The following is a 23370-nucleotide window of genomic DNA, read 5'->3' as shown; positions in this document are numbered from 1 at the left end:
ATTTCTATTTGTGACTTTTTTTTTTGCCAGTCTGACAAGTTTTGTTCCCTCCCAAAAATCAGCCTTTGGTCCATATTCTACAGCTCTTGCATTTTCCTCTCATCTCCATCCTCTGACAGAGAGTGATGGGAACTATTTGAATCTTCCACATACCTGTTAACAGGTTCCAGCTGGAGTGGGAACCATAGTTCCTATTTCATCCTGTTTCTGTGGGCTGGTCCAGCACACCTTCTCCCTTCAGAATTTCTGTGAAAGAAGGGACAACTGTGCTCACCACACTCCTAGAGGTGCATTCTCAGTTATTACAAGAACTTCCTCACCTTGCACTGATCTAGCAGTGGCACTATGGTAGGTCTGTGAGTTTCTGAAGCAGAGTAATCTATTCAACCAAAAGGGAGGCTTAATTTCATCCATGTAGGCACCCCCAACCAGGTAATTCTGATACCCATCCCCTTCGCTTGGTCTGAGAAACAGAAATGCTGGTGACATGGTCTCTCAGTAAGCCCTAGATGAAGGGGGGATGGTATTGTCCACTTGTTACTGATTGTAGCAAATGCTTCTAATTTTATGTGGCCTTGGCAGTCATCGTGAATATAAGCTGGACTTTCCCATACAGAAGCAGAGCTCAGTCACCCTTGACAGTTTCCAGTTCTCTGTCTCCCAGTTTCCCAATGTGGTCCATCCAGATGGCTGCCTTATACAGCTGCTCACTGTCAACCACTTTGCTATGGGACAGCTAGATGCAGCTTGCCTGACTGGCCTCGTTGACCCTCACATGGGCTGTGTGGATATGTCACAGTGACCACCTCTCAGTCACAGCGTGGTCCCCTGGAACTGATGCCTGCTTGCTTTCAACCTAATTGAAACTCCTCATGGGAAACTTGTTTGAATAATGCCCTGGACCCAATATAGGCACTGGCCCACAGGTCCCTCTCTTTCCCTGCCTGCATTTCCTGACCTTCATGTGTGTGGCCTCCAGATGTGCCATGTACTTCCCAGGACCTATAACTAATAATACCTGGAGTCTCTCTCAAGCATTGAGTCTCATCACAAGCTCTCCATCGTAAAGATCTTAAATTAAAACATTGACTCTCTTGAGACTGTAGAATATTAATAATGATTCTTCTACAGTTTTAGGCCCAGTTGTTTAGAAAAAAAAAAAAAGGACACCCGAGAACAAACTGTGGACCAATATTTTTTGAAGTACCCTTTGTGATAAACAATTTAAAAACTGAATAAGGCCACCTAATATGATAATATAAATGAATTGATTAGTATACTACAATCCAAATTATAATTTAAAAAATCAGCTCAATTTTTTAGGAACAGAAAGTAGAATGGTGGTTACCAGGGGCTTAGGGAAAATGGGGAGTTGCTGTTGAGTGGGTATAGAGTTTCAGTGTTGCAGGATGAAAAAGTTCTGGAGATTCATTGCACAACATGAATATACTTAAAACTACTGAACTCTACAGTTAAAAATGGTTCTGATGGTAAAAAAATTTTTTTAAAAAGAAAAGAAAACCAGACGTCTGACATCAAGCTGATATAAGGAATTTATTGTGTAAAAAAGAAACATCTAGAGAATGCCACAGACAGGCCTAGTATGGCTACAGTACTGTATATAAAAGACAACTGCTCACAATGATAGCACTGAAGCACTGAGAGATACCAAAGTACTTTCTGAATCGAAGTCAAATGATACTCAGTATGGTTTTAATATCCTCATATATATCAAAGTTTTACTACTGTGATACTTTTGTAAACCAGGGAACCAGAATACCCAATCAGACAGCTTTTGGTGATATATAACTTGGCAATCACCCAGTCCGGTGATACATAAAACTACTCACTGTACTCATCTGGTACATACCCACACAAACATTTTGAAATTCCAATTTCTTGGTCAAGTGATATGTTGCTTGAACTCATTAAATATATTTAGATTTCTGTATTATACAAAGTTAAATGTACAACTAAATTAGTATATGAAAAGTGCTCACTATGTTTTACGGGAAATAATCCTGACAAAAATGTTTAATGAATATACTCTATACTAATTCTGCCTTTTTATACTTAATTCTAAATTTCTCCCCTCTAATTTACAACAAATTTTGTGATTTTTATAAGAATCTGTGCCTCCCCAATTCTCAAGATTCTTCTCTTTTCCTCCTTATTTCTTTGCTTAAATTCAGTATAAGCTTTCTTGGTATTTTAGGCTTCATGCATACTCTTATTCCTAAACACCAGCAGTTCCTTAGAGAGCTAAAATCCAGTACAGGAATTACTGTGTTAGTTCTTGAAAAAGCATTAAAGACATTTTTTCCTGAAATATACAGAACATGTCATGCCAAATCTGTTTACATAATAAAATGGTAATACCAGTGAATTGCACATATAGATTTTATCTCCAAGATAGAATAACTTAAATATTAAAACGTACCTTTAATTGACTTTGTAACAGACGGCAATATTCAATACAAAAATCACAAAACCCACTAACTTTAAATGCTGCATAGTACAGCATACAAACTCATCTCCCTATAAGCTATTCAAACTATGACAACTTTTTAAGCTACTCTAGCATTTAAACCATAACTAGAAATTTATACGAAACACGATTTTATGTTCAAATATGGAAATAAGTAACATAATTCCAAAACCCAAAAGCATCCCAGCATTCTGTAAAAAGAAATATCCCCAGCGACTACATCCGTGGTCACTAGCATCATTGTGCAGCATTTCAGGTACCTTAAAAAAAAAAAAGGTAAGGGAAAATAAGAGTAACATTTAAGTTTTTAGAACTACAGATTAGTTTTTAGAAAAATTTGTAGGACAGTATACTAGCTTTATTTGTAGCTGGATATACTGTGAGTTAATTTCTTAAAACATGATTACATACATACTGACTCTAGCTAATAATGTCACACAGCATTTCCTAGCAGTTTAACAATGACTACTCATGATGTTCTGGGCAAGAAAAAGTTTATATTGGTTCAGTGTGCTCCACTGGAAATTGAAAAGCTACATTGATTCCCCTATTTCAGTTACTGGCTGCATATCTGAACTGGATATAACATGTAGTTTGTCTTTAGTTCAGAGATAGAAAACCTTATACTATATAAGATATATATTGTCTTTGATTGCTTACAAAGTAAAAAATAAAAATAAAATAATAAAATACAATTTTAGCAGTAAGACTGGCTGGGATTGTTTTGAGGACATTAGTGACAAAAAGATATGACTCCATTGTTGACTAATAAACTAAGCATTCTGAAGTATACAGCATGCAAACAATATGTGTCTTGTCCTAGATTTCCTACAAATCTATAGAAAATTCACTCCTGATTACTGAGATCATATCCTAAAACAATACATCAGAAGGATGTAGGTATTTTTGTGAATCCTGATACATATTAAGCAAGATAAAGGTATGATCAACAATCCCAAAAAAAAAAAAAAAAAACTCTGAAGAACCTATATTCTTATATGTCACAAATTTCTGAATATAGAATCACTTCTCATAATGACCGCATTTAAAACCTTTTTTAAAAAAATGATTTTTTTTCTGAGACAGTCTTTCTCTGTTGTCCAGGCTGGAGTGTAGTGGTGCAATCTCAGCTCACTGCAACCTCCACCTCCTGGGTTCAACTGATTCTCCTGCCTCAGCCTCCCAAGTAGGTGGGACTACAGGCACATGCCACCACCCCTAGTTAATTTTTTTGTATTTTTTAGTTGAGACGGGGTTTCACCATGTTGGCCAGCCTGGTCCCAAACTCCTGACCTCAAGTGATCTGCCCGGTTTGCTCTCCCAAAATGCTGGACTAACAGGTGTGAGCCACTGTGCCCAGCCAGAAAAAAAAAAGAAAAAAGAAAAAAGAAAAAATGCTATTCTATTGAGCCTATAGTCCTAGCTGCTCAGGAGGCTGAAGTGGAAGGATCATTTGGGCTCAGGAGTTTGAGACCAGCTGGGCAACATAGCAAGATTCCACTTCCTGCTCCCCCAAAATAGAAAGAGAGAAAAATGTGAGGCTTTACCAAATATTTTCTCTATTTTATTGTTGGTCAATAATGTAATAAGATTTCTTAAAAACTTACCATATCAACCAGAGCAACATACATGAATAAGCCAGCAGTAAGTGCAAATATCCACATAGAAACATTTTCAGCATAATGACCAATGAAAATTCCTGTTGCCATTCCAAGATACGCCAGCATGGCTGACAAAGCATTATAAAGGACAGCCTGTTTAACGGTCATGCCAGCCTTTAGTAAAACAGCAAAGTCACCTTTAACAGAACACAAAAAAGGAGGAAAGTCATTGAGAAATCATTTTTAAGACACATACCAAGATACTTCCCAGATTCAAGAAAATTTTCCAGTGTTTTTGAGAGGGGGGAAAAAGAGACAAAATTAAGAATTACCTAGGGTTAAAGCAGTGTTACTCAGTAAATCACCCTAATAGCTGTATAAACTATTGTTTTTCCTTTTTATTCTTCATCATTCAACTTGATGTACAAACTCTTTCTTTCCTTCCTTTTTTTTTTTTTCCAGACAGCATCTTGCTCTGTCACACAGGCTGGAATACTACTGTGGCACAATCTTGGCTCATTGCAACCTCTGCTTCCTGGGTTCAAGCCATTCCCGTGCCTTAGCCTACCGAGTAGCTGGGACTACAAGCGCATGCTGCCACACCTGGCTAATTTTTTTATTTTTAGTAGAGACAGGGTGTCACCATGTTGACCATGGTGGTTTCAAACTTCTGACCTCAGGTGATCCCCCTGCCCTGGCCTCCCGAAGTGCTGGGATTACAGGCGTAAGCCACTGTGCCCAGCCAGATACCTTATCCAAAAAAATTTTTTTAAGGCTTACACTTTGTCAAAATGATAAATACTAAAAATTTACTATCGTGGTCTTGCACTGTTTTCAAGGAGCTTGGAATTTGGCCATAAAGAAGGGAGGAATGGGTGAAGAAGACACACGAGATGATCAGCAAATGATAATGGTAATGTATAACTAAGAGCTGAAGAGTTTAATGCTACAATTATAAAAGGAGAAAAGAGACACATGAAGATGGAAATAAGAGAGGGGCTTCATGGAACTTGAATGTGGAACATAAATTAGATGCTGAAGATTATAAGGAATGGCTGAACATATAAAAAGGAACAAAAGTGAAAATGGTATCGGCAGTATGTGTGTGAATATATCTCTGTAAGAAGAAAAACAAGGACGTGAACTGGGATCCAGAACTAGGGAAGGTTTTAAGGCCCAATGACAAAGAAGAACAATATTCAAAACACAACTCATCCACTTCCATTCAATTCCAATGAGATTCTCTTTCTCAGCTTCTGTTAATGGAAGATGATTCCTTTGTATCCTGTAGTCTTATTCACCTTATATGTATGAAGATGATCTCTGATGTCATCAGTATGCTGGTTAGCAGACTTATGAGAAGGCATGAAATTGATGAAGAAGCTTGCTCAACTACCATTAGCAAAAGGCAGTAACACTAGGACGTTTCACCCACCTGGTAAATACAATTTATGTGGTTCTCTTACCTAATTCATGAGGCAACTCATGACAGAACACAGCAACAGAAGTACTTAAACCACTCGATAAGCCTTCAGTAAAAGCAGCACCTGTGTAAAAATCAATCAGAAAAAGTTTGGTTACATTAATTTGTGTGCTTTTTAATCTTATCAGTATGCAAAACGAGGTAACAAAAAAACAGTATTTTGGCGTGAATGAACACAAGTTTCCCAACCCAACTCTGTATCTTCTTTGTAAGAAATCTTAGAGTACATTCCATGAGGTCTAAATTTCCCAAAGGAAAACATCAGGCATGAAAGAGAAGGGAAGGTTTTCTATGCTTTAGAGTAAGCGGATGAAGTTATACAAATCTAAGGAGTAACTGCTACCATATAAAAGGCATATTCAAGAATATAAAATAAACTGTTAAAAAGGTTTAGGAAAAAACTCTCCTGTCAAGGATATAAACATGTTTCGCTTGCCTCAGAGGAATTTACTATGTAACCAGATCTGTTTACATTTATTCTTTCACTATCTCAGTGAGAAAACTCTAAGACAAATAGCTGTCCCCTTTTAAAAAGCTGACATAGTATACAATCAATCAATTATAAACCATGACTGTGCTTTTTTTTTTTTTTTTTAAAGAGATAGGGTTTCATTCTGTTGGTCAGGTTGGAGTTCAGTGGTGAGATCATAGCTCACTAGAACCTCAAACTCCCGGGTTCAAGCATTCCATCTACCTCAGCCTACCAAGCAGCTGGGACTACAGGTGTATGCCACCATGCCTGGCTAATTTTTTTTTTATTTGTAGAGATAAGGTCTCACCATGTTGTCTAGGCTGATCTTGAACTCCTGGGCTTAAGCGATCCTCCTGCCTTGGCCTCCCAAAGTGCTGGGATTACAGATGTGAGCCACCACACCCAGCCAACTGTGCAGTTGGACATTTCTCCTTGGTCTGTTTCAGCTCTGCATAATATAGTACGAGAGCAAGAGCACTCAACTCCCAGGGAGCCAAGGCCAGGCCTAGCTATAACACAGCATAGCCTCCTTGGGCAAGTGGCTCCACCTTTACAGGCCTCAGTTGCCTAACTGCATGGCTCCTTCCAGCACTAAATTATTAAAATTTGTAAGTATTCTGTTATCTCCCAATTGTGGTCTAACAATTTATTAGCAAAAGTTCTATAATTCTCCTTAGGATAGAGATTGGTAACTGGACTTAGATGTATGAAGATTCCTTTAGCATAAAAGATGACAGAAAACATAGTTTTACTTTTATAAATATTACTTACATTATCGATAAGGGAACTTCAATGTATAGGGAGAAAAAAAAATCTCATACATGCATCATACAAATTAAAGGCTGATCTTAAGACCTTGCAATTTAAGAACAGCTCTTGACAGTTACAATTTAGGTTGTGGACTAGGCACAATTCCTAGCATTTAATCATACCTAACATTTATCAAGTACTTCATTGTCAAAGTAGTAAAAGAAAAAATAACACTTTTATAATCTTGGAAGTCACTAATATCCTCATCTAAACTAATCTATTCTCTGTTAAAATTTGACTAGGTGTTTAATGTGAAAATTTCAGAATCAATCAACAAGGAACAAATATGTAGACATATACCAATTGCTAGGCCATCGCTGAAATTGTGCAAGCCATCACCCATTATCACCATCCAGGCCAGAGTGGCGATGCCGGCATCTTTCAGCTCCTCCCGAGAGTAGCGCTGGCTGTGACTGTGAGGATGGTGGTTTTGGTGGTGGTGGTGATGGAGAATATGATGGTAGTCATGATGGTGGTGAATGAGATCGTCTGACTGGCCAAGTGTATCGTGGAAATGTGAATGGCACTTATTCTTGCACCCTCTGGGTACATATTCATTGTAGACTTCCTGTGGATGAGCATGAGCTATCATGACTTCTTCTTCTTCCAAGATTGCAGGCTGCTGAGAATCAAAGTGCGAGGGCTCTTGTGAGTCTGCTCGTAAATAGCCTTCAGTTCCTAGGAATAAACATAAAGGGTATGGGGCAGTTAGAAGGCTTTGTTAATGGACTTGGAGACATTTCAAACCTCACTGAAAAAGTCAACAAAAGATCTTAAAGCATGATAACTCCTTCATATATGCAGAACTAAACATTAAGGTATTACTAATGAAAAACATCAATATATTTTAATGAATTCCAGAAATAGAATGGTCTCAAATATTAAGAATGGATTTTAAATGTTAACCTTCAGTAACTACCTCTCAGATTCTCCCTTAATTTATTCTGCCTCCCTACCTTTTTAAAGATGTCTTTTTTCCTCATCCTAAGAGAAGAACCTGCTTGTTTTAGAAAACATGTTACATTAGATATTTAAAATATTTATTTTAGAAAAATATCTTAGAGAAGTAATGAAAATTAGAAATAAAAAAACACGAATAATCCCGCCATGTGACTTCCTTTTTTGGAAGGCAAAATTCAAGGAAAAAACAGAGAATCTGAATTATTTCATCATCACCAAGAAGCAATTATTATCTATTTGTGCAAAGGAAAATAAATCGCCACAATAAGGTTACTTTTTTTTTCTCCTGTACATAGTTATCAATTTTCTTGGAACCATCCCTGACACTGCAGTCCATTTCTAAGGCAGGTATTTCCTCCTCATCATTACACATTTCACTGGAGTCCATTTAAAAATCTGAAGAGGGGGCCAGGCACGTTGGCTCATGCCTGTACTCCCAGCACTTTGGGAGGCAGAAATGGATGGATCACAAGGTCAGGAGATCGAGACCATCCTGGCTAACATGGTGAAACCGTGTCTCTACTAAAAACAAAAAAAAAAATTAGCCGGGTGTGGTGGCAGGCGCCTGTATTCCCAGCTACTTGGGAGGTTGAGACAGGAGAATGGTGTAAACCCGGGAGGCGGAGCTTGCAGTGAGACCGGATGGCGCCACTGCACTCTAGCCTGGGCGACAGAGAGACTCTGTCTCAAAAAAAAACCAAACAGAAACAACAACAACAAAAAATAAAAATAAAAAACCAAAAAAAGGGAACAGATGCAGGAAGAATAGCGAAAGCATTTTACTTGGTCTTCAGAGAAAAACAGCATGTTGGAGAATATACAGTGGACAGGAAACCATACAAATAGGCAGTAGCAACAATAAAGTTGTTCTCTCCCCTCAGTCAACAACTGTCTATTACATACCGATACTAAGCCAGGTACTCCAGCACTAGGCAGTAGGGAGAGACTGGAGCATGACAAAGTGTCTGCCCTCAAGAAGCTTATCTAATCTTGTGGGGAGACAGCCACTGAGCAAGGAAACACAGGTATAAAAAAGGTACTGGAGGCACTGGTTTTAGAGAAGTGCAATATGGAGAGTGACTGGGAGACCTGTTGTAGTTGGGTGCTCAGTTCTGGCCTCTAAAGGAAATATCTGATTTGACACCTGCACAACAAGAGGAGAAATTTATGTCATGGTCTCAGAGAACAGTATTCCAAGCAGAAGGAATAGTGAGTGCATGGCCCAGAGACAAGCCTTATGTGCTCCCAGGGTCAGCGGGGCTGGAGCACAGTGAACAATGTGGGAGAGTGGTGGGCTCAGTGGGACCTTGAAGATCATGGCAAGGAGCTGGGTTTAAAATATGAATCTTAACTCAGTCTGTCTGACAAGATATGCCAAGCAAACAGCCAAGTTTCAGGAAAAACATGGTAGATACAACCTTAGGCAAGTGATCAAAATTACCACCACCAATACGTGACAAAGAATCATATCAGGTGGCACACCATGTCACAGAAAAGGATAAGTACCATTTTGTGGTATTTCTGCCAAAACTGATCAACCTAATCATACAAAAATACTAAACAAACCCAAAATTAGAGGCAACTAAATGCAATATTTGATCCTGAATTGTACTCTGGAACAATATTTTGGTGGGGGTTGGGAGGAGTGTTGGGGTAAAAAAAAAAGCACTATTAAGGCATTTGGAACAAAAGAATAACATCTACAGAGAATGGCACTGTATCAATATAAATTTCCTGATTTAATAATTAAACTCTCATTATATGAGAGAATGTCCATTTTCCTAGGGAACATACACTAAAGTATTTAGGAGTAAAGAAACATCATGTCTATAACTTACTCTCAAATGGTTTAGAAAAAAAGTGTGTGTGTAGCTGGCCCTTTAATCACTAAAAATTAAAGAAAAAGGTGTGTGTGTGTAGACAGAGCTAGAGAAAAAGAGTGAGAAATAAATGTGTGGTAAAATAACCAGGGAATATGAGTGAATGGGATACAGGAATTCTTTGTACGATTCTTGAAACTTTTCTATGAGTATGAATTTACTTCAAAAGTTACAGGAAAAATAAATGTAAATATACATAAAACAACTTACTCACTGGCAATTTTTAAAAAAGTATGAAATACTGAAAAACCCAAAACCAAAGGACATGGTCCCATTTCTTCCAGATAGTCCAAGTTGCCTGCAAATCATACAGCAATGAACTCCTTCTAGCCCTAAAATTTACGCATAAGAACTTACGATCATCTGTATCTACTTTCTCCTCATTTGCTGAAAGTTGAGATTCATACTTGGACAACTGCTTCTTAATCTCCACATCATCATCATTTTCGGGTTTCTTCTGATTCTAAAATAGTAAAGGAAAACAATACTTTAAAACAGTAATTTGTTTATATATATATACAGCTTTTGATCAATAACCAGGTAAGCAAAAGACACAGAATGCCCCTACAGTCATCTGCTCTAAGCATAGTCCCACACTAGCAGCACAATATCTCCTGGGAACTTGTCAGAAATGCATACTTCCGGCTGGGTGCTGTGGCTTACGTCTGTAATCGCAGCACTTTGGGAGGCCGAGACAGGCAGATCACGAGGTCAGGAGTTCGAGACCAGCCTGGCCAATATGGTGAAAGTCCATCTTACTAAAAATACAAAAATTAGCTGGGCGTGGTGGCACGTGCCTGTAGTCCCAGCTACTCAGGAAGCTGAGGCAGAAGAATCGCTTGAACTCGGGAGGCAGAGGTTGCAGTGAGCCGAGATCGTGCCACCGCACTCCAGCCTGGGTGACAGTCTCAAAAAAACAACAACAACAAAAAACCCAGCTAGGGGCATTTCCTTCAGGCATCTAGTATCTGGTAACCACCTGCCTGGCTGCCTCCATGCCTCTTCTGCACACTGAAACCCCATACTTCTCATACTTTTTATAACCTAAAACTATAGTTTTTTAGTTATTAAAATAAAACACTTTTCTTTAATAAAACACCATTAACATGATTTCTCTTTTAAAACAAGCCTCTATTAACCTTGAATTCATCACTGGGCTTTAACCATCCCAAATACCATACCAGAGAAATTGTACCTAAGTCCAAGCAGCCTCTATGTTGCATAAAGGTCACTGTTTGAACAATGGTGCCTGTGTATCATCTACTTAGACAGAACACTTAAAATAAAGGTTTACACATAAATAACAGATTTCTTATTTGCAGTACCTTTAAATATGATGATCACCACCATACCTAAGATTTCATTCGAGCTCTAATAGCATATCAAGTGTCTATACATTCTTAGGTTTTAAGAGCTTTTAAAGGCAAACACACACACAAATCTTTACACTTATCCTAAATATAATGCCTCAATCACAGAAAGTACTTAAATATTTGTAAAAGTAAATGAACTCAGGGTATCTTAAATCATTTATGCTGGTGCTTTATTCTCATTGGGCAATTGTTCTAGAAGGTAGAGTTTAAGAAATTCTTTCATTCTGTAAGTATTAAGGGCCCATAATGTTCCCTATGCTAAATGCTGGGAGTAGAACATAAAATAAGCCCCACACAGTCTCTGTTCTCATGGAGCTTATTATCCACAGGGAGAGGGATTTTACACAGGTAATGATTATACACTTCTTTGACTATAATTTTTGACACATTTTATAATAGAAAAGAACAGAGTGCTATTAACAGTGTACAATAACATGACCTCAATAATTTCGAGGTGGCCACTGAAAAAATACAACCTATACCAAGACCTAAAGATAGGCAAGAATTTGGTGGGGAAGGTGGGGGAGGCAGCATTCCAGGCAGGGAGTAGCACCTGGAAGGGGTCAGCACTGCTCTGGAACTCAAAGAAGTACAAGGTGGCTGGGGCCTACTAGGTCGGAGAGGGTGGCCAGAGATGAGGCTGAGGCAACTAAAGGAGATCAGACAACAGAACTCTGTTAAGAATAGTGGGCTTTGTCCAAAAACTTATGCAGTCACTGAAGGAAAGATTCTAAGTAGTGGTGGGCAACCTCATCATATTTTCATTTAAACAAATCACTGCCTGCTCTGTGAAATCTAGATTGGGAAAAGGTGGAAAGCAAAATAATGTGGACAGGCTCCTACTAGGAAGCAGTAACTGCCACTCAGGTGGGAGATAACCATGGCTTGGACTAGAATGACAGCAAGAAAGATGGAGAGGAATGGAGAGACCGTGGACATACTTATTAAAACTTGGTTGGATATGGGGATGAGGGGGATATCAGAGATGATTCGCTAGTTTTCAGCATCAACAATAACCTTCATTAGCAGAAGGTTAACCTTAAGTAGCAGAAGGCAGGTAGCCTAAAAATATGATACATAGAATCTCCCAGGGATGCAGGATGGACTTCTTAAGAAAAATCTTAAGTAAAATGCCCTGTTATGAGCTTGAAGAACTCCCCATACTCACAATATAATGAATAGTATTTTTCTTTTAGAGAGAATTAGATTAAAAATTATTACGTAACTTTAATATCTGGATGCCTTTAACAAAAGATAAACTCACCATATTCCAAAAGGGGAAGAGAACATGTAACATTTGCAAAACTCCTATGGGAAGTCTTCGTCTAGAAATTATGCTTACTTGCTGTTTCATGCTCCTTAAACATTGAATATTTATTACCATCTATCATGTACTAGACGCTATTCTACACATTGGAGACAGAGCTATAAACAAGACAGATCCTGGCTTTTAAGACCTTACATTATAGTAGACACTATTTTAAAGCAGAGTGCATCAAACTACTCTATAACCCACATTAATATATGTAATGTAAAACAGTAATATATATATATAATATTACTGTTGCATTTAAAAATATTGGTTATGACATACAGATTGATTTTATAACTCACTAACAATCTAGAGTTATAACCTAGAGTTAAAAAAGAAAAAAATATTCTGTATCAGATAACAGAGGGCCTATTTCTTGGAGTCCTAGGTTAAAGAGTGCTAAGTTAAAGAAGAACTATCCTTAGCTGGGCATGGTGGCATAAGCCTATGGTTCCAGTTACTTGGGAGGCTGAGATGGGAGGATTGCTTAAATCCAGGAATTTGAAGCTGCAATGAGCTATGATCATGCCACTGCACTCTAACCTGGGCAACAGAGCAAGATCCTGTCTCTTAAAAAAAGATCCTGCTTTCTTAAAAAAGGAAAAAAAGAAAAGCTGTATTTAGGTAAAACTTGGAAACAAAATTGAAATGAGAATGTTAAATAAATTTTGGCATTTTGACCCAGACATACCGTTAAAAAAAAAACCAACCCATCCCCAAGTCTCCCAGAATGAAAATTGATCTTTTTTTTTTTTAATGTAAGAATAATTGCAGAAGACTTAAAGAAGTAGGAATAAACTACTCCATATATGGCAGGTAACCTAAAACTATGATATATGGGATCTCCCAGGGGTGCAAGATGGCTCTCTTAAGGAAAATTCTAAGTAAAAAATGCCTGAAGAGCTCACAGTACTCACCATATAATGAGTAGCTTTTTTTTTCTTTTTGAGGGAATTAAATGAGATTAGAAACTATTCAATAACGTTAAGAAACAGTCCAAGGGAAGCAATTGGGACAATGGGAACACAGAAGATGACTTTCTTGATTAAGAAAAAATAAGCTATTCTTATTTTACTTCTTCCCTCTATATTTAGGTGCACTAAAGAGAGGGTTCCAAATTTTTAATTTGAGGTTTCAGTGAATGTTAAATCCCTAAAAGCAAATACTCCTAGTATGTAAATACTCTCCTATTTACACATGCATTTGTTTCCCACAGTGAGCTCTATGCTCAGCAAGAATCAACTGTGCTAGTTTTGAAACCTCTTCACGCCAGTTATATTTATTACTGTAACTGCACAATTTAATTACACATTGCTCAAACAATGAAATGATGGTAAGGAGTTACTTCTTTTTTGGGGAATAGAGATAGGGTCTTGCTATGTTGCCCAGGCTGCTCTCAAACTTCTGGCCTCAAGCAATCCTGCTGCTTCAGCCTCCCAACGTGCTAGGATTATAGACATGAGCCACCGTGCCTGGTAGGGGGATACTTAATTCCATGAACACAAAAGCTGAATGCTTGGAAGATTCAAAGGCAAGGTGCTAAAAAAAGATATCAAATTACATAAGGCTACCACTGAATAAATTTTTTTTTAATTTCCAAAACCTAGATTCTACATTCAGAATAGCTTTAAGTGTGTAATCTCTTGTTCAATTTTAGAGAGACCAAAATTGGAAATCATAGATGAAGCAGCATGGCTGATAAAGAAAAAACGAAAAGATAATACAGAATACAGAACTCCAACTCGAAGAAAATCCTGGTCAATATCAAATGACCAGAATATGAGTGTACAGATGTATTAGGTTAGATTAAAATGTTGAGATGTGAACACATCATTTTTTTTTTTTTTGAGACAGAGTCTCACTGTTGCCCAGGCTAGAGTGCAGTGGTGTAATCTCAGCTCACTGGAGCCTCCGCCTCCTGGGTTCAAGCAATTCTTGTGCCTCAGCCTCCCAAGTAGCTGAGATTACAGGCATGCACCACCTCACCTGGCTAATTTTTGTATTTGTAGTAGAGATGGGATTTCGCCATGTTGGCCAGGCTGGTCTCAAACTCCTGGCCTTAAGCAATCTGCCTGCCTTGGCCTCCCAAAGTGCTGCGATTCCAGGCATGAGCCATTGCACCTGACCCACATTATTTTTAAGAGTCTCCTGACAGTCTTCTGAATGACTTGCCTGATCATATCAAATAAAAAGTGGCAAATTACCACAGGGGACTCAAAAGTGTTTTTTCGGCCAGAAAGAAAGAGCCTCTTGTTTGACTTCATACCATTTCTAATCCAATTTGCAAAGGGCAAGACTCTAAAAGTGACATACCCTTTAAAACAAAACAGAACATTTAGCTACTGGGTGACTAATTAGAAATTAATCACATTAGTTAATCATAACTACTAATAAATATTGATAGTGTATCCATGTATGCATGATGCTTCTGGTCTTCAAGGCCCTGCTGGTACCTTGTCTGGTCACTTATACAGATGTTCATCCTTCCCTTTCTTACCCTGTCATGAGTTTCAAAAGAGTAGCAAAGATAGAAAATTTCAGAGCTATTAAGATACAGAAATGCTCCTCACAAACATCTCTGGGACCAAAAAGTACTTCAAGGGTACTGAACTCCCTCTCAAATAAAGCTCATACAACCTGGGCATGCTAGTCTAACAATCTAGTTCGAGTACTACTATAAATAAATGTCTGAAGCATAGTAAGTACTCAGCATACTTTTTCTTACCTTTTTCTTCTTATCTTTAAATTGTTTGATCAATGTGAGGACATGTTCAACAAGAAACATGAAATACAGGCCTCCTAGAGCTGTTAGACCCTTCCATGTGGAATCAAAATAGGCACTTTCTTCTATGTTTTGAGAAGACAGATGACTGAAAAGTGGTCCTCTTTTCATTTCCATTGCTGGTTCTTCATGGCTATGACTATGGTGGTGACTTGCATGAGACTGAAGGCAAAATAATTTGTTATTTATAAAGTCATCAGTTTCACACAACGAGTCAGAAGGTTGGCTAGCTAAGGTCAAAACTGAAATCATTCAGTTACGCAATTATTCAGGTATTTCAGAGACGAGGTGCAGTTTAGGAAATTAAAAATAAAATGACCAATGAGTGGCTAGCTATCTAGAACTTAATGCATGTCATATACTTCAGATACATTCCCAGTGAACCTCATAATACATAAATAGTAAGTATTTTCAATGCGTGACAAATTACCATGGCCACAAATAACAGGAATACTAGACTTAATGTGCACAGTTTCTACTGCTTATATTCCCAACCGAAAAGCCCACACCAATGTCATCAGACTAGCATTGTAAGAAGCCTAGTGTGTGTGTGTTGGGCCCTGACAGGTACCCGAGATCCAGGTGTACTGCCCTAGCAGCCTGTAGCTGAATAGAGTAGTAACTACCACTATTGCACACTAGGGAATCGGGTGTGGAACACACTAAGAGACTGGGGGATCACAGAGTATGCCCCATACACATGCCACTTTCTATCAGCAGGTCTTCCCAAACATCTGCCATCTGGTGGTCCGAGAGCTTGTCAGAGCAACATAGTTTTCTTTCACTACTGAATGGAACATGAGATTTGTAGTGCTCTAGGCATGGTGTGATTTCCTTTTCCCAATTACCCGAAAACCTTTAATGGGAATTTAAATAATGAAACACGCATATTTTTTGACTGAGCACCTATTCCAAATATCTGCTGGAAAAGTAAATTCACTTTACCAAACTTGTTTTATGTGTCATGAAGTGTAAATCTCTAAATACATACACAAACATTCAAGTCTGAAGAAAACCTCCAAGTTTCTTGGGGACATAAAGGGTCACATATTTTATTTCTGTGGCAATTACACTAACAGATAAAGCAGATAACTCACATTGCTGCAGTACCTCACAGTACTAATAGCCTGGCAGAATTTGTCTCTTTTTATTAAGTGGGTTTCAAAAAGTTAAATTAGTCTGTGTTTTGTAAAAGGAAAGCAAAAAATTCACAAATGTATTAAGATCCAGCAGAAAAATACAGATTTCACTTACCAAATATATTTTAAAATAAGCCTTTCTAAACCAAATTTCTAACATTTTATACAAAAAATTCTAGTATAAACCAAAACATATTATTTTTTTCAGTGTTGAATAATCAAACACTAACAGGAAAAATTACTATACTTACATGTGGAAGAAGGTGTAAAAAAGCATCACCACTCAAAGTCCCAACGGCCAGTGCAACAAGGAAACTCAGGAGAAATTTGAAAAACACCCGATTCATGAGAGGCACTAAGATAACCCCCAGCAGAGACAGGAAACTGATGATGGAAATGGCTATAAAACCACCAACCCAGGCTGTCAAACAAAACAAAACAGAAAAAAGAAAAATTATACAATTAATAAACTTCACAAGAAAGACTTTTGGAGAGTAGCATAAAGCAACATGTAAAAGGAGAGAAGCTAAAAACACACCAATTCAATGTGAATAGGACCTACTGTGGCAATAGCACAATAACCAAGAAATCTGTTGTTGGCTCAAATGAACAACCTGACGGGTACTTAAGAACTCTCCAGGTAAGGAGCATAGCTCCAACGGGAAATTCTTCAGGTTGGGGTGAAAGAGGAAAAATAAATGGTTACCAAGGATGAACTGTAGCTCACTTAGGAACTGAACTTTCAGATTCCCATAAGAGCTAAATTATAAAAGAGTTTTTTTTTTTTTCTTAGAGAAAAGGAGAAGAAAATAAAGAAGAGGAGGAAACCAGGAATTCAATAAAGTCCTCAGAAAACAAAGCAGTGATTCCTTCCTCATTACTTTTGAGCAATGCGACCCTACCCTATAGCATAGCTTATCCTAGTTTCACTTATCAATAAGAATGTATCAGTATTAGGTTTCTAAGCAGCATAAATGAACCCAAGACCTCTTCCCAAACAGTGTGACATGATATAAAAATCCCAAATTTCAGGTGATCCTGACACCTGCTTGTAGGATGAACACAGAGAAGTCCTAATTGAAATTTGATTTTCTGGGTGTTTCAAAAGGGCAGGGCTAACACCCCTTCCTTGCTTTCTTCACATTCAAGGCAAAGAACAACTAAGATGACATATGTGGAACTGTACTGGAAAACAAATGGGCTGATGCAAATCTAAGGAAAAGCACAACATAAATGAATCTACTGAAATTGTTTTTACATAAAAAAGGCAATTTTACCTATTTGTAATGAATAGGTCTTTGGAGGGATTTCAGCCTTCTTTTCACTTGTATGAATCAGACAAGATCTAGCATCAATTTGGTTGATGATGGCTGGACAGAGATAGTTGAATTCTGTTGCATTCAGCGGAACCTGGATGCCCATGCCATGAGATGTCAGTAGTTTTGATGCATTGAAACACTGAAAGAAACAAAGCAGTGAAAATCACCAAAAGGCATCCCCATCAGAGTAATGTGATGACACAATACTCTTTTTTACTAAAGCTACTTCTTTGCTTTCTCGAGTTAATGAAAATTAAAATCAACTTCTGTTTTGAGCACTTTGGAACTTGCCTCCAGCTACCTGGCAATACTATGTCACCATAGTGGTATCCCACCTCTTCTGTCTACCTCATCAGAGAAGCAGTACATCACGAGTCACCTAGGGAGAAAGCCTCAAGTGGAACAAGCATGAGGATAAATGGAGATTCACAAGCCTGTTAACTCACTGTATAAACGTATTAAGGAAATGAGCTTCAATTTCAAAATGGGGTTCATTAGAGATTGAGAAATATGTTGCTTCAGTATTAACGCTATCCTACTTGGCCTAAACAAGTCCAAGACATGCCCCTCTTCTAGTAATGACTCTACTTGCAAAAACTCAGTTCTGTCTACATACCTGGCAAAGTAATGCTCTGCGATGAGAGGATATTAAATTATGCAGATTATTCTTGTGGAGGGCAAGGCTGGTTAATGAAACAAACCTGTACCGGCAGGCAGATGTTTTCAACTAATTAGATGACAAACTTAGTTTGAAGTTATTCCTCTGTGCAATCTCTCCCCCAACCAAAAAAGAAAAAGAAAACAAACAACAAACAAAACCCAAAACTGGCTTTAGTACCAGTTTCTCATCTTCTGTAAAGACATTTTCAACTCCCACCACAGTTCTCAGTTGGTACTACTCAGAGCAAACTTTATCACCAGGGCCGCTATGGCTATGACCATTACTAGGATTAGTATAGAATTAGTACAGTCACATGCTGGTTTGAATGAAGTACTGAAGTTTTGCTTATTAAACTGTATCAACTAATTCCTTGTTCCTTTTTTTTGACATAATTCCCTGTTCTTGACATCTCTCAGCCAAGGTGAATTATGTACAGTCTGGAAGTCTACTCTAGAAAAATCACATGAACTCAGAACCTCACTGCCCAGACTTTTCCCTTGTCCAGCATGACGTTCATGGAAATTGCTCCAATTTCAATCATTCCTCAATTCATAGTGGACCTTCTGTCAAGTAGGCAGCAGTGGTATTCTCAGTAGTCTTCAGCCCCCTCAGTCACACAATATGGATTCTAACATCCTACTTTCTAACATCCCTACAATATGGATTCTAACTCCTGCTTTCAACTCCTCATTTTCTATTTTTTATTAATAATGTTCACCTTTTATAGACTTTCTCTAAAGATAGCCTTGATATCTTTCTCTACATATTTTATATTCTATATTACAAAAAATTTTAGGAGGCAACACTATAGTCACCAAAATAACCGTTCTCTTAAGTTCTGAATTAGGAATGTTTACAATATAGCAGGCAGCCGAGAAGGTGGAAATTCCCTTTTCAGTAACTTCATCATTTTACTTTTACTTTAAACTCGTCACAACTAGAAACAGAGTAGCAGAGACAGGACAGACACAGAGGTATATTAAAATAATGCACTCATCTTACCTCCTGAGGATTTTCATTCGTGTTTCTAGAATACATAAAGCCTTTTCGGGGCTCACTCATAGATTCATTTGTTTTCCTACCAGCCAGCCGGCTCACCAGGCTCTTTTCTGTGACACTGGGTGGAGTGGAGCTGCTTACATCTTTGGGGAAGAGTTTTCCAGATCTTGGAGTCTCTATTGTCTCTAGAAAGTGAGTTCCTTCAGAGACAGTGTTGTACACAGTTGAGGTCACTTCACTAGTACTAACACTGTCCTTGACATTCCTTCTACCATTGGCATGTTCTGGTCGGTGAGCTCCTTTCCCTTGGCCGTTTCTAGGATCTTTACCTGAACTATCTGAGTCATGTTCTGGGCAAAGAGCTTTTCGCTTATTTTTACCAGAAGCAGCATGATTACGGTGAGAGTGATGCTCGTGGTCCGAGTGATGCTCATGGTCCGAGTGATGCTCATGGTCCGAGTGATGGTCATGGTCATGGTGTATATGGATTCTTTTAATCTTATCTATGCCTATATTTTGAAGTAATTTTCTGAACCCTTCAACTGACAAAGAATTATTTTCTCCATAGCGGTAGAAAAGCTGTTGTAGATGATACTGCCGTGTGGTAATTGCCAAGTCAACATTAATGCCGGATTCCCAATTCGGACTAATTTTCTCAGTGGTCTGGGGGAAAGCAGCTGCTGATTTTAGTTCATGAAGGGGATTTGTGACAGAGAGGGTGAAGGTCAGGATCAAGATTACAGATAACTTCCTCGCCATTGCACCTTCCTAGAAAAGACAGGAAAAAAAAATAACTCACTTCTAAAACAAATTGAATTAAGAAACCTCATACTGAAAATTAATGTGTAATCAAGTAATCAAAGTTGCCAGAGCATCATGTGGTGTGACCAGTGTGGCACTAGGTACTGTGAAGACGGAAAGAACTATAGTCCTAGGCTCTACCCTTGCATTCCTAAAACACATGAAACAACTGGAGAACAGCTGAGTGCTAAGAGACTGCCATTAGCACTGTAAAAGCAACAGTAATTCAGAGACAGGAGAGATCCATGTGGCCACAGCCATCAACTTCTTACTGAAGTTGAGAATTTATTTGAATGATTATTTGAATCACTGAGGCCAATGATTCAAAATGAAATCTAGGCCAGGTGTGGTGACTCATGCCTATAATCCCAGCACTTTGGGAGGCTGAGGCAGGCAGATCACCTGAGGCCAAGAGTTTGTGACCAGCCTGGGCAACATGGTGAAACCCTGTCTCAAAAAAAAAAAAAAAAAAAGAATGAAATGAAATCTAGCTACCTTGATCATCACCATCATTTCATAAAATAATCTTCAAGCACCAAAAAATAGAAATAGTAATCTCAATTCACATATTTAAAAAATTTTAAACTAATACACTCTCCTTATATACAAGTCCATTTAAGACCCCTTTCTGCAATCACAATCCTCAAAGGTGCTCAATTTTGCCAGTGTATCCCTCAGGATATTTTCTATGCATACTCAAATACATGTATACTTAATTTTTCAAAAAAGATTTTTAAAAAATTTAATTTTATTTTATTTTTGTGTAGAGAAGAGGTCTCACTATGTTGAGGTCTCACTATGTCGTCCAGGTTGGTTTTGAATTCGTGGCCTCAAGAGATCCTCCACCTTCACTTCCCAAAGTGCTGGGATTACAGGCGTGACCACTACGCCCAGCCTCAAATAGGTGTGTACTTTAAATACACACTGAATCTTTTTTTCCTTCTTGACAATGAATCAGACATGTTATGTCCATACATAGAATTCTTAAAGTAAACTGAACTTCATGAAAAACTCACTGTAGCATCCTTGTGTTACTACAAACCAGTCAACATTTAATCACAGACTGTTAATCCACAGCAGTGTTTGGAACCAAAGGCCTATGCCCCAAGAAGGAGGGAGCAATTGAGTTGGAGCTTGAAAAGCAGAATTCAGTTAAGCAGAGCCAGAATTTAGTTAATTCAGATCCAGTAGGATGTCCAGCACCAACGGTGGAGGTGATGGTGGTCAAACCCACATCTCCAACAAAAGACGCAGACGTCAAGCTTCCAACTGAGCAAGAGCATGGGGCTATCCAGCTCCACCAGGGTCAGCTGTTCTTCTCTGGGCAGGGCTCTCGCATTCATTACCATATCTAAAATACCGGTAATTCCTATTTTGCAAGGCGAATGAGGAAAACACATGAAGGAATGTGTATTACAAGTACTCGTTAAACTCATGTGTTGCACAAGTGCGGGGTATTATACAGGGAACAGTGGGAAATGGAGGTACGGGGTAGAACGACGCTCCTGAATAGAGGAATCTTTGGGGCTTGAAGTTTCGGGAATTCTTCTACTAGGCAAAGATAAACATTTAGAAATCATTCCCAGGAGAGAGGCGAGGAGCGGGGTGGGAGGGGACTAGCACAGGGGACAGCTCCGAGCCTTTCTCCAGGGAGGATGCTGAGCGCGGTCGCGGACCCGTTGAAGGATCTCCTTTCCAGCAAGTTGGCGTGTGCTGGAGGAAAAAGGAAAGCAGAGGGGAAGGGCCTTGGAGAAAAAGGCGAGTACAGAAAACGGAGAAGAGGGCACAAAGCTCTCTTCTAAAAGCTTTTTATTTCTAAACACGTCAGTCCCTTCTTCGAATATGGGATGAAAAGTACGGATCTTTTCCTCAAAAAATTCTCCGTTGCACCCCGAAGCCCATCTGAGCATCCTAAGAAGTCCGCCTCTCTAGGGCGAGTGGGCGCCTGCGGCGGGCTCCCCTCAGCATCCTCTTTCTGTAGCCCCCTGCTCGGTCCGCAGGACACTGTTCTCCACAGAACACCCCCTCCCCACCCCGCCTCTCTGGCCTGCGGAGCTCCCCTCCCAGCCGCCCTGCTCCCGGACCTGAGAGACACGTCTCCGCGGCCTCGTCGTCCCACGGCCCGGCCACGCGCGCAGGTTTGGTTCCACACGGGCGGTCCAAAAGGCTCGGAACGGGCCCACTGGTCTCTTCAAAAAATCTCTACCAGGCGCGGACACGCAGTGGTTTCATCGGGTTGGCTGCCCCTCGGTCCGGAGGTAGCGCCGCGCAGCCACCCGGCAGCCGCGCCCCTAGCCTTCGCGGAGCTGGAGGACAATCACTAATTACCGCCGCGCGCTGCGCCGCGGGGAACCACCGCCCCCTTCGGCCAGGACTGCGGGGCATGCGCAGTGCGACCCCGGAACCCGGCTCCGCAGACTGATCCGCTTTTCCGTGTGTTCGCCGACGCCGCGGGGGCGTGGCGCGGCCTAGCGCACTGTGAGCAATTTGGAGGTCATTTCCTTGAGGCCCTACTCGGTAGCCAGCGGCCCTGCGGCCAGCTCTGGCCGCTGCTAGGAGCCGGGTCATAAGGGGTAGCGGGATGTTTCTGACGCTGCCCTGGCACATGAGCCCCGGGTCCTTCAGGGAGGGTCCCGAGCCACTCGGGTTTCACTCTTGGGACAAAGGCCTGGCTCGTGCGCGGGGCGGGGCCACGGCCCCAGAAGAGAGCTCCAGAGCGGGGGCTTTGCACAGGTGTTCAAGAGTGTGGTGGAGCCAGAGGGCCGCAGGGGGGCGGGGCTGTCTTCGTCGGGCCCGCGGCTGCCTGCGAAACGCGGACCGGGTGATGCCCCGGGAGAAACCACTCTAGTAGTTCCGCTCCGAGGGCGGAAGTGCGCGTCTCAGTCTGTGCGGTTGACCAGTTAGCGACATGGTGGCGTCCGTGCTGGAGACTTCTCACGTGTTTTGCTGCCCAAACCGTCTGCGGGGAGTCCTGAACTGGAGCTCTGGGCCCAGAGGACTTCTGGCCTTTGGCACGTCCTGCTCCGTGGTGCTCTATGACCCCCTGGTAAGAGGTCGCTGGACCCCCGACCCTTGTGCTTTTGGGGTTGAACCTGTGGACGTGCACCGGGCCGCTGTAGTTGCCGCCCCAGACCTAGGAGGCGAGTCAGGTCGTCTCAGGGGAGCGGGGTTTGGGCTCAGAGTCTCCAGTGGACCTATCGCACTCGCTCCTCGCCCATCACTTTTCGGCGTCTCACGCCTGGCGTCATCCTAGGGTCATTGCTGCCCATCACCTGCCAGTAACTTGTTGG

The 23370-nt window shown here is 40.2% G+C and overlaps 2 protein-coding genes across 7 annotated transcripts in view; one reads left to right on the top strand and one right to left on the bottom strand.

Annotated features, from left to right (window-relative positions):
• Positions 1-1535: 1535 nt before the first annotated feature.
• Positions 1536-22863, bottom strand: SLC39A6 (solute carrier family 39 (zinc transporter), member 6). Of its 2 annotated transcripts, XM_011943663.1 has the most exons (10): positions 22176-22863; positions 19283-20047; positions 17578-17758; positions 16552-16721; positions 15105-15323; positions 10052-10157; positions 7155-7532; positions 5556-5636; positions 4096-4286; positions 1536-2748 (listed from the first exon to the last, which is right to left on the bottom strand). In XM_011943663.1, exons 2-10 carry the CDS (start codon positions 20036-20038, stop codon positions 2596-2598), a joined length of 2235 nt encoding a protein of 744 aa, XP_011799053.1. In that variant the 5' UTR covers positions 20039-20047; positions 22176-22863; the 3' UTR covers positions 1536-2595. The 2 variants fall into 2 exon arrangements, with proteins under 2 accessions (XP_011799053.1, XP_011799054.1); XM_011943664.1 differs by lacking the exons at positions 1536-2748; positions 19283-20047 and having other exon boundaries at positions 4038-4286.
• Positions 22502-23370, top strand: part of ELP2 (elongator acetyltransferase complex subunit 2) — a 41436-nt gene continuing 40567 nt past the window's right edge. For all 5 annotated transcript variants that reach the window (XR_001001933.1, XM_011943667.1, XM_011943668.1 and 2 more), the window contains exon 1: positions 22502-23126. Coding sequence is in view for 4 of the 5 variants with exons in the window: in XM_011943667.1 (XP_011799057.1) it covers positions 22989-23126 (138 nt within the window). In the remaining variant the exon portion in view is untranslated. The remainder of the gene's footprint in view (positions 23127-23370) is intronic.

This window comes from Colobus angolensis, unplaced genomic scaffold (assembly GCF_000951035.1).
Source record: "Colobus angolensis palliatus isolate OR3802 unplaced genomic scaffold, Cang.pa_1.0 Scaffold220, whole genome shotgun sequence".
Classification (NCBI taxonomy): Eukaryota; Metazoa; Chordata; class Mammalia; order Primates; family Cercopithecidae; genus Colobus; species Colobus angolensis.
Note: the sequence above shows the minus strand (reverse complement) of the source record. Positions and strands in the feature narration are given on the sequence as shown.

Excerpts from the sequence above, each read along its gene's own strand:
- SLC39A6 (XM_011943663.1), bottom strand. The coding sequence starts at position 20,038 with ATGGCGAGGAAGTTATCTGTAATCTTGATCCTGACCTTCACCCTCTCT. Across the intron at positions 17,759-19,282 it reads CGAATGAAAATCCTCAGGAG|TGTTTCAATGCATCAAAACT; the intron begins GTAAGATGAGTG and ends TGTTTCTTTCAG. Across the intron at positions 10,158-15,104 it reads TTAAAGATAAGAAGAAAAAG|AATCAGAAGAAACCCGAAAA; the intron begins GTAAGAAAAAGT and ends TTACTATTTTAG.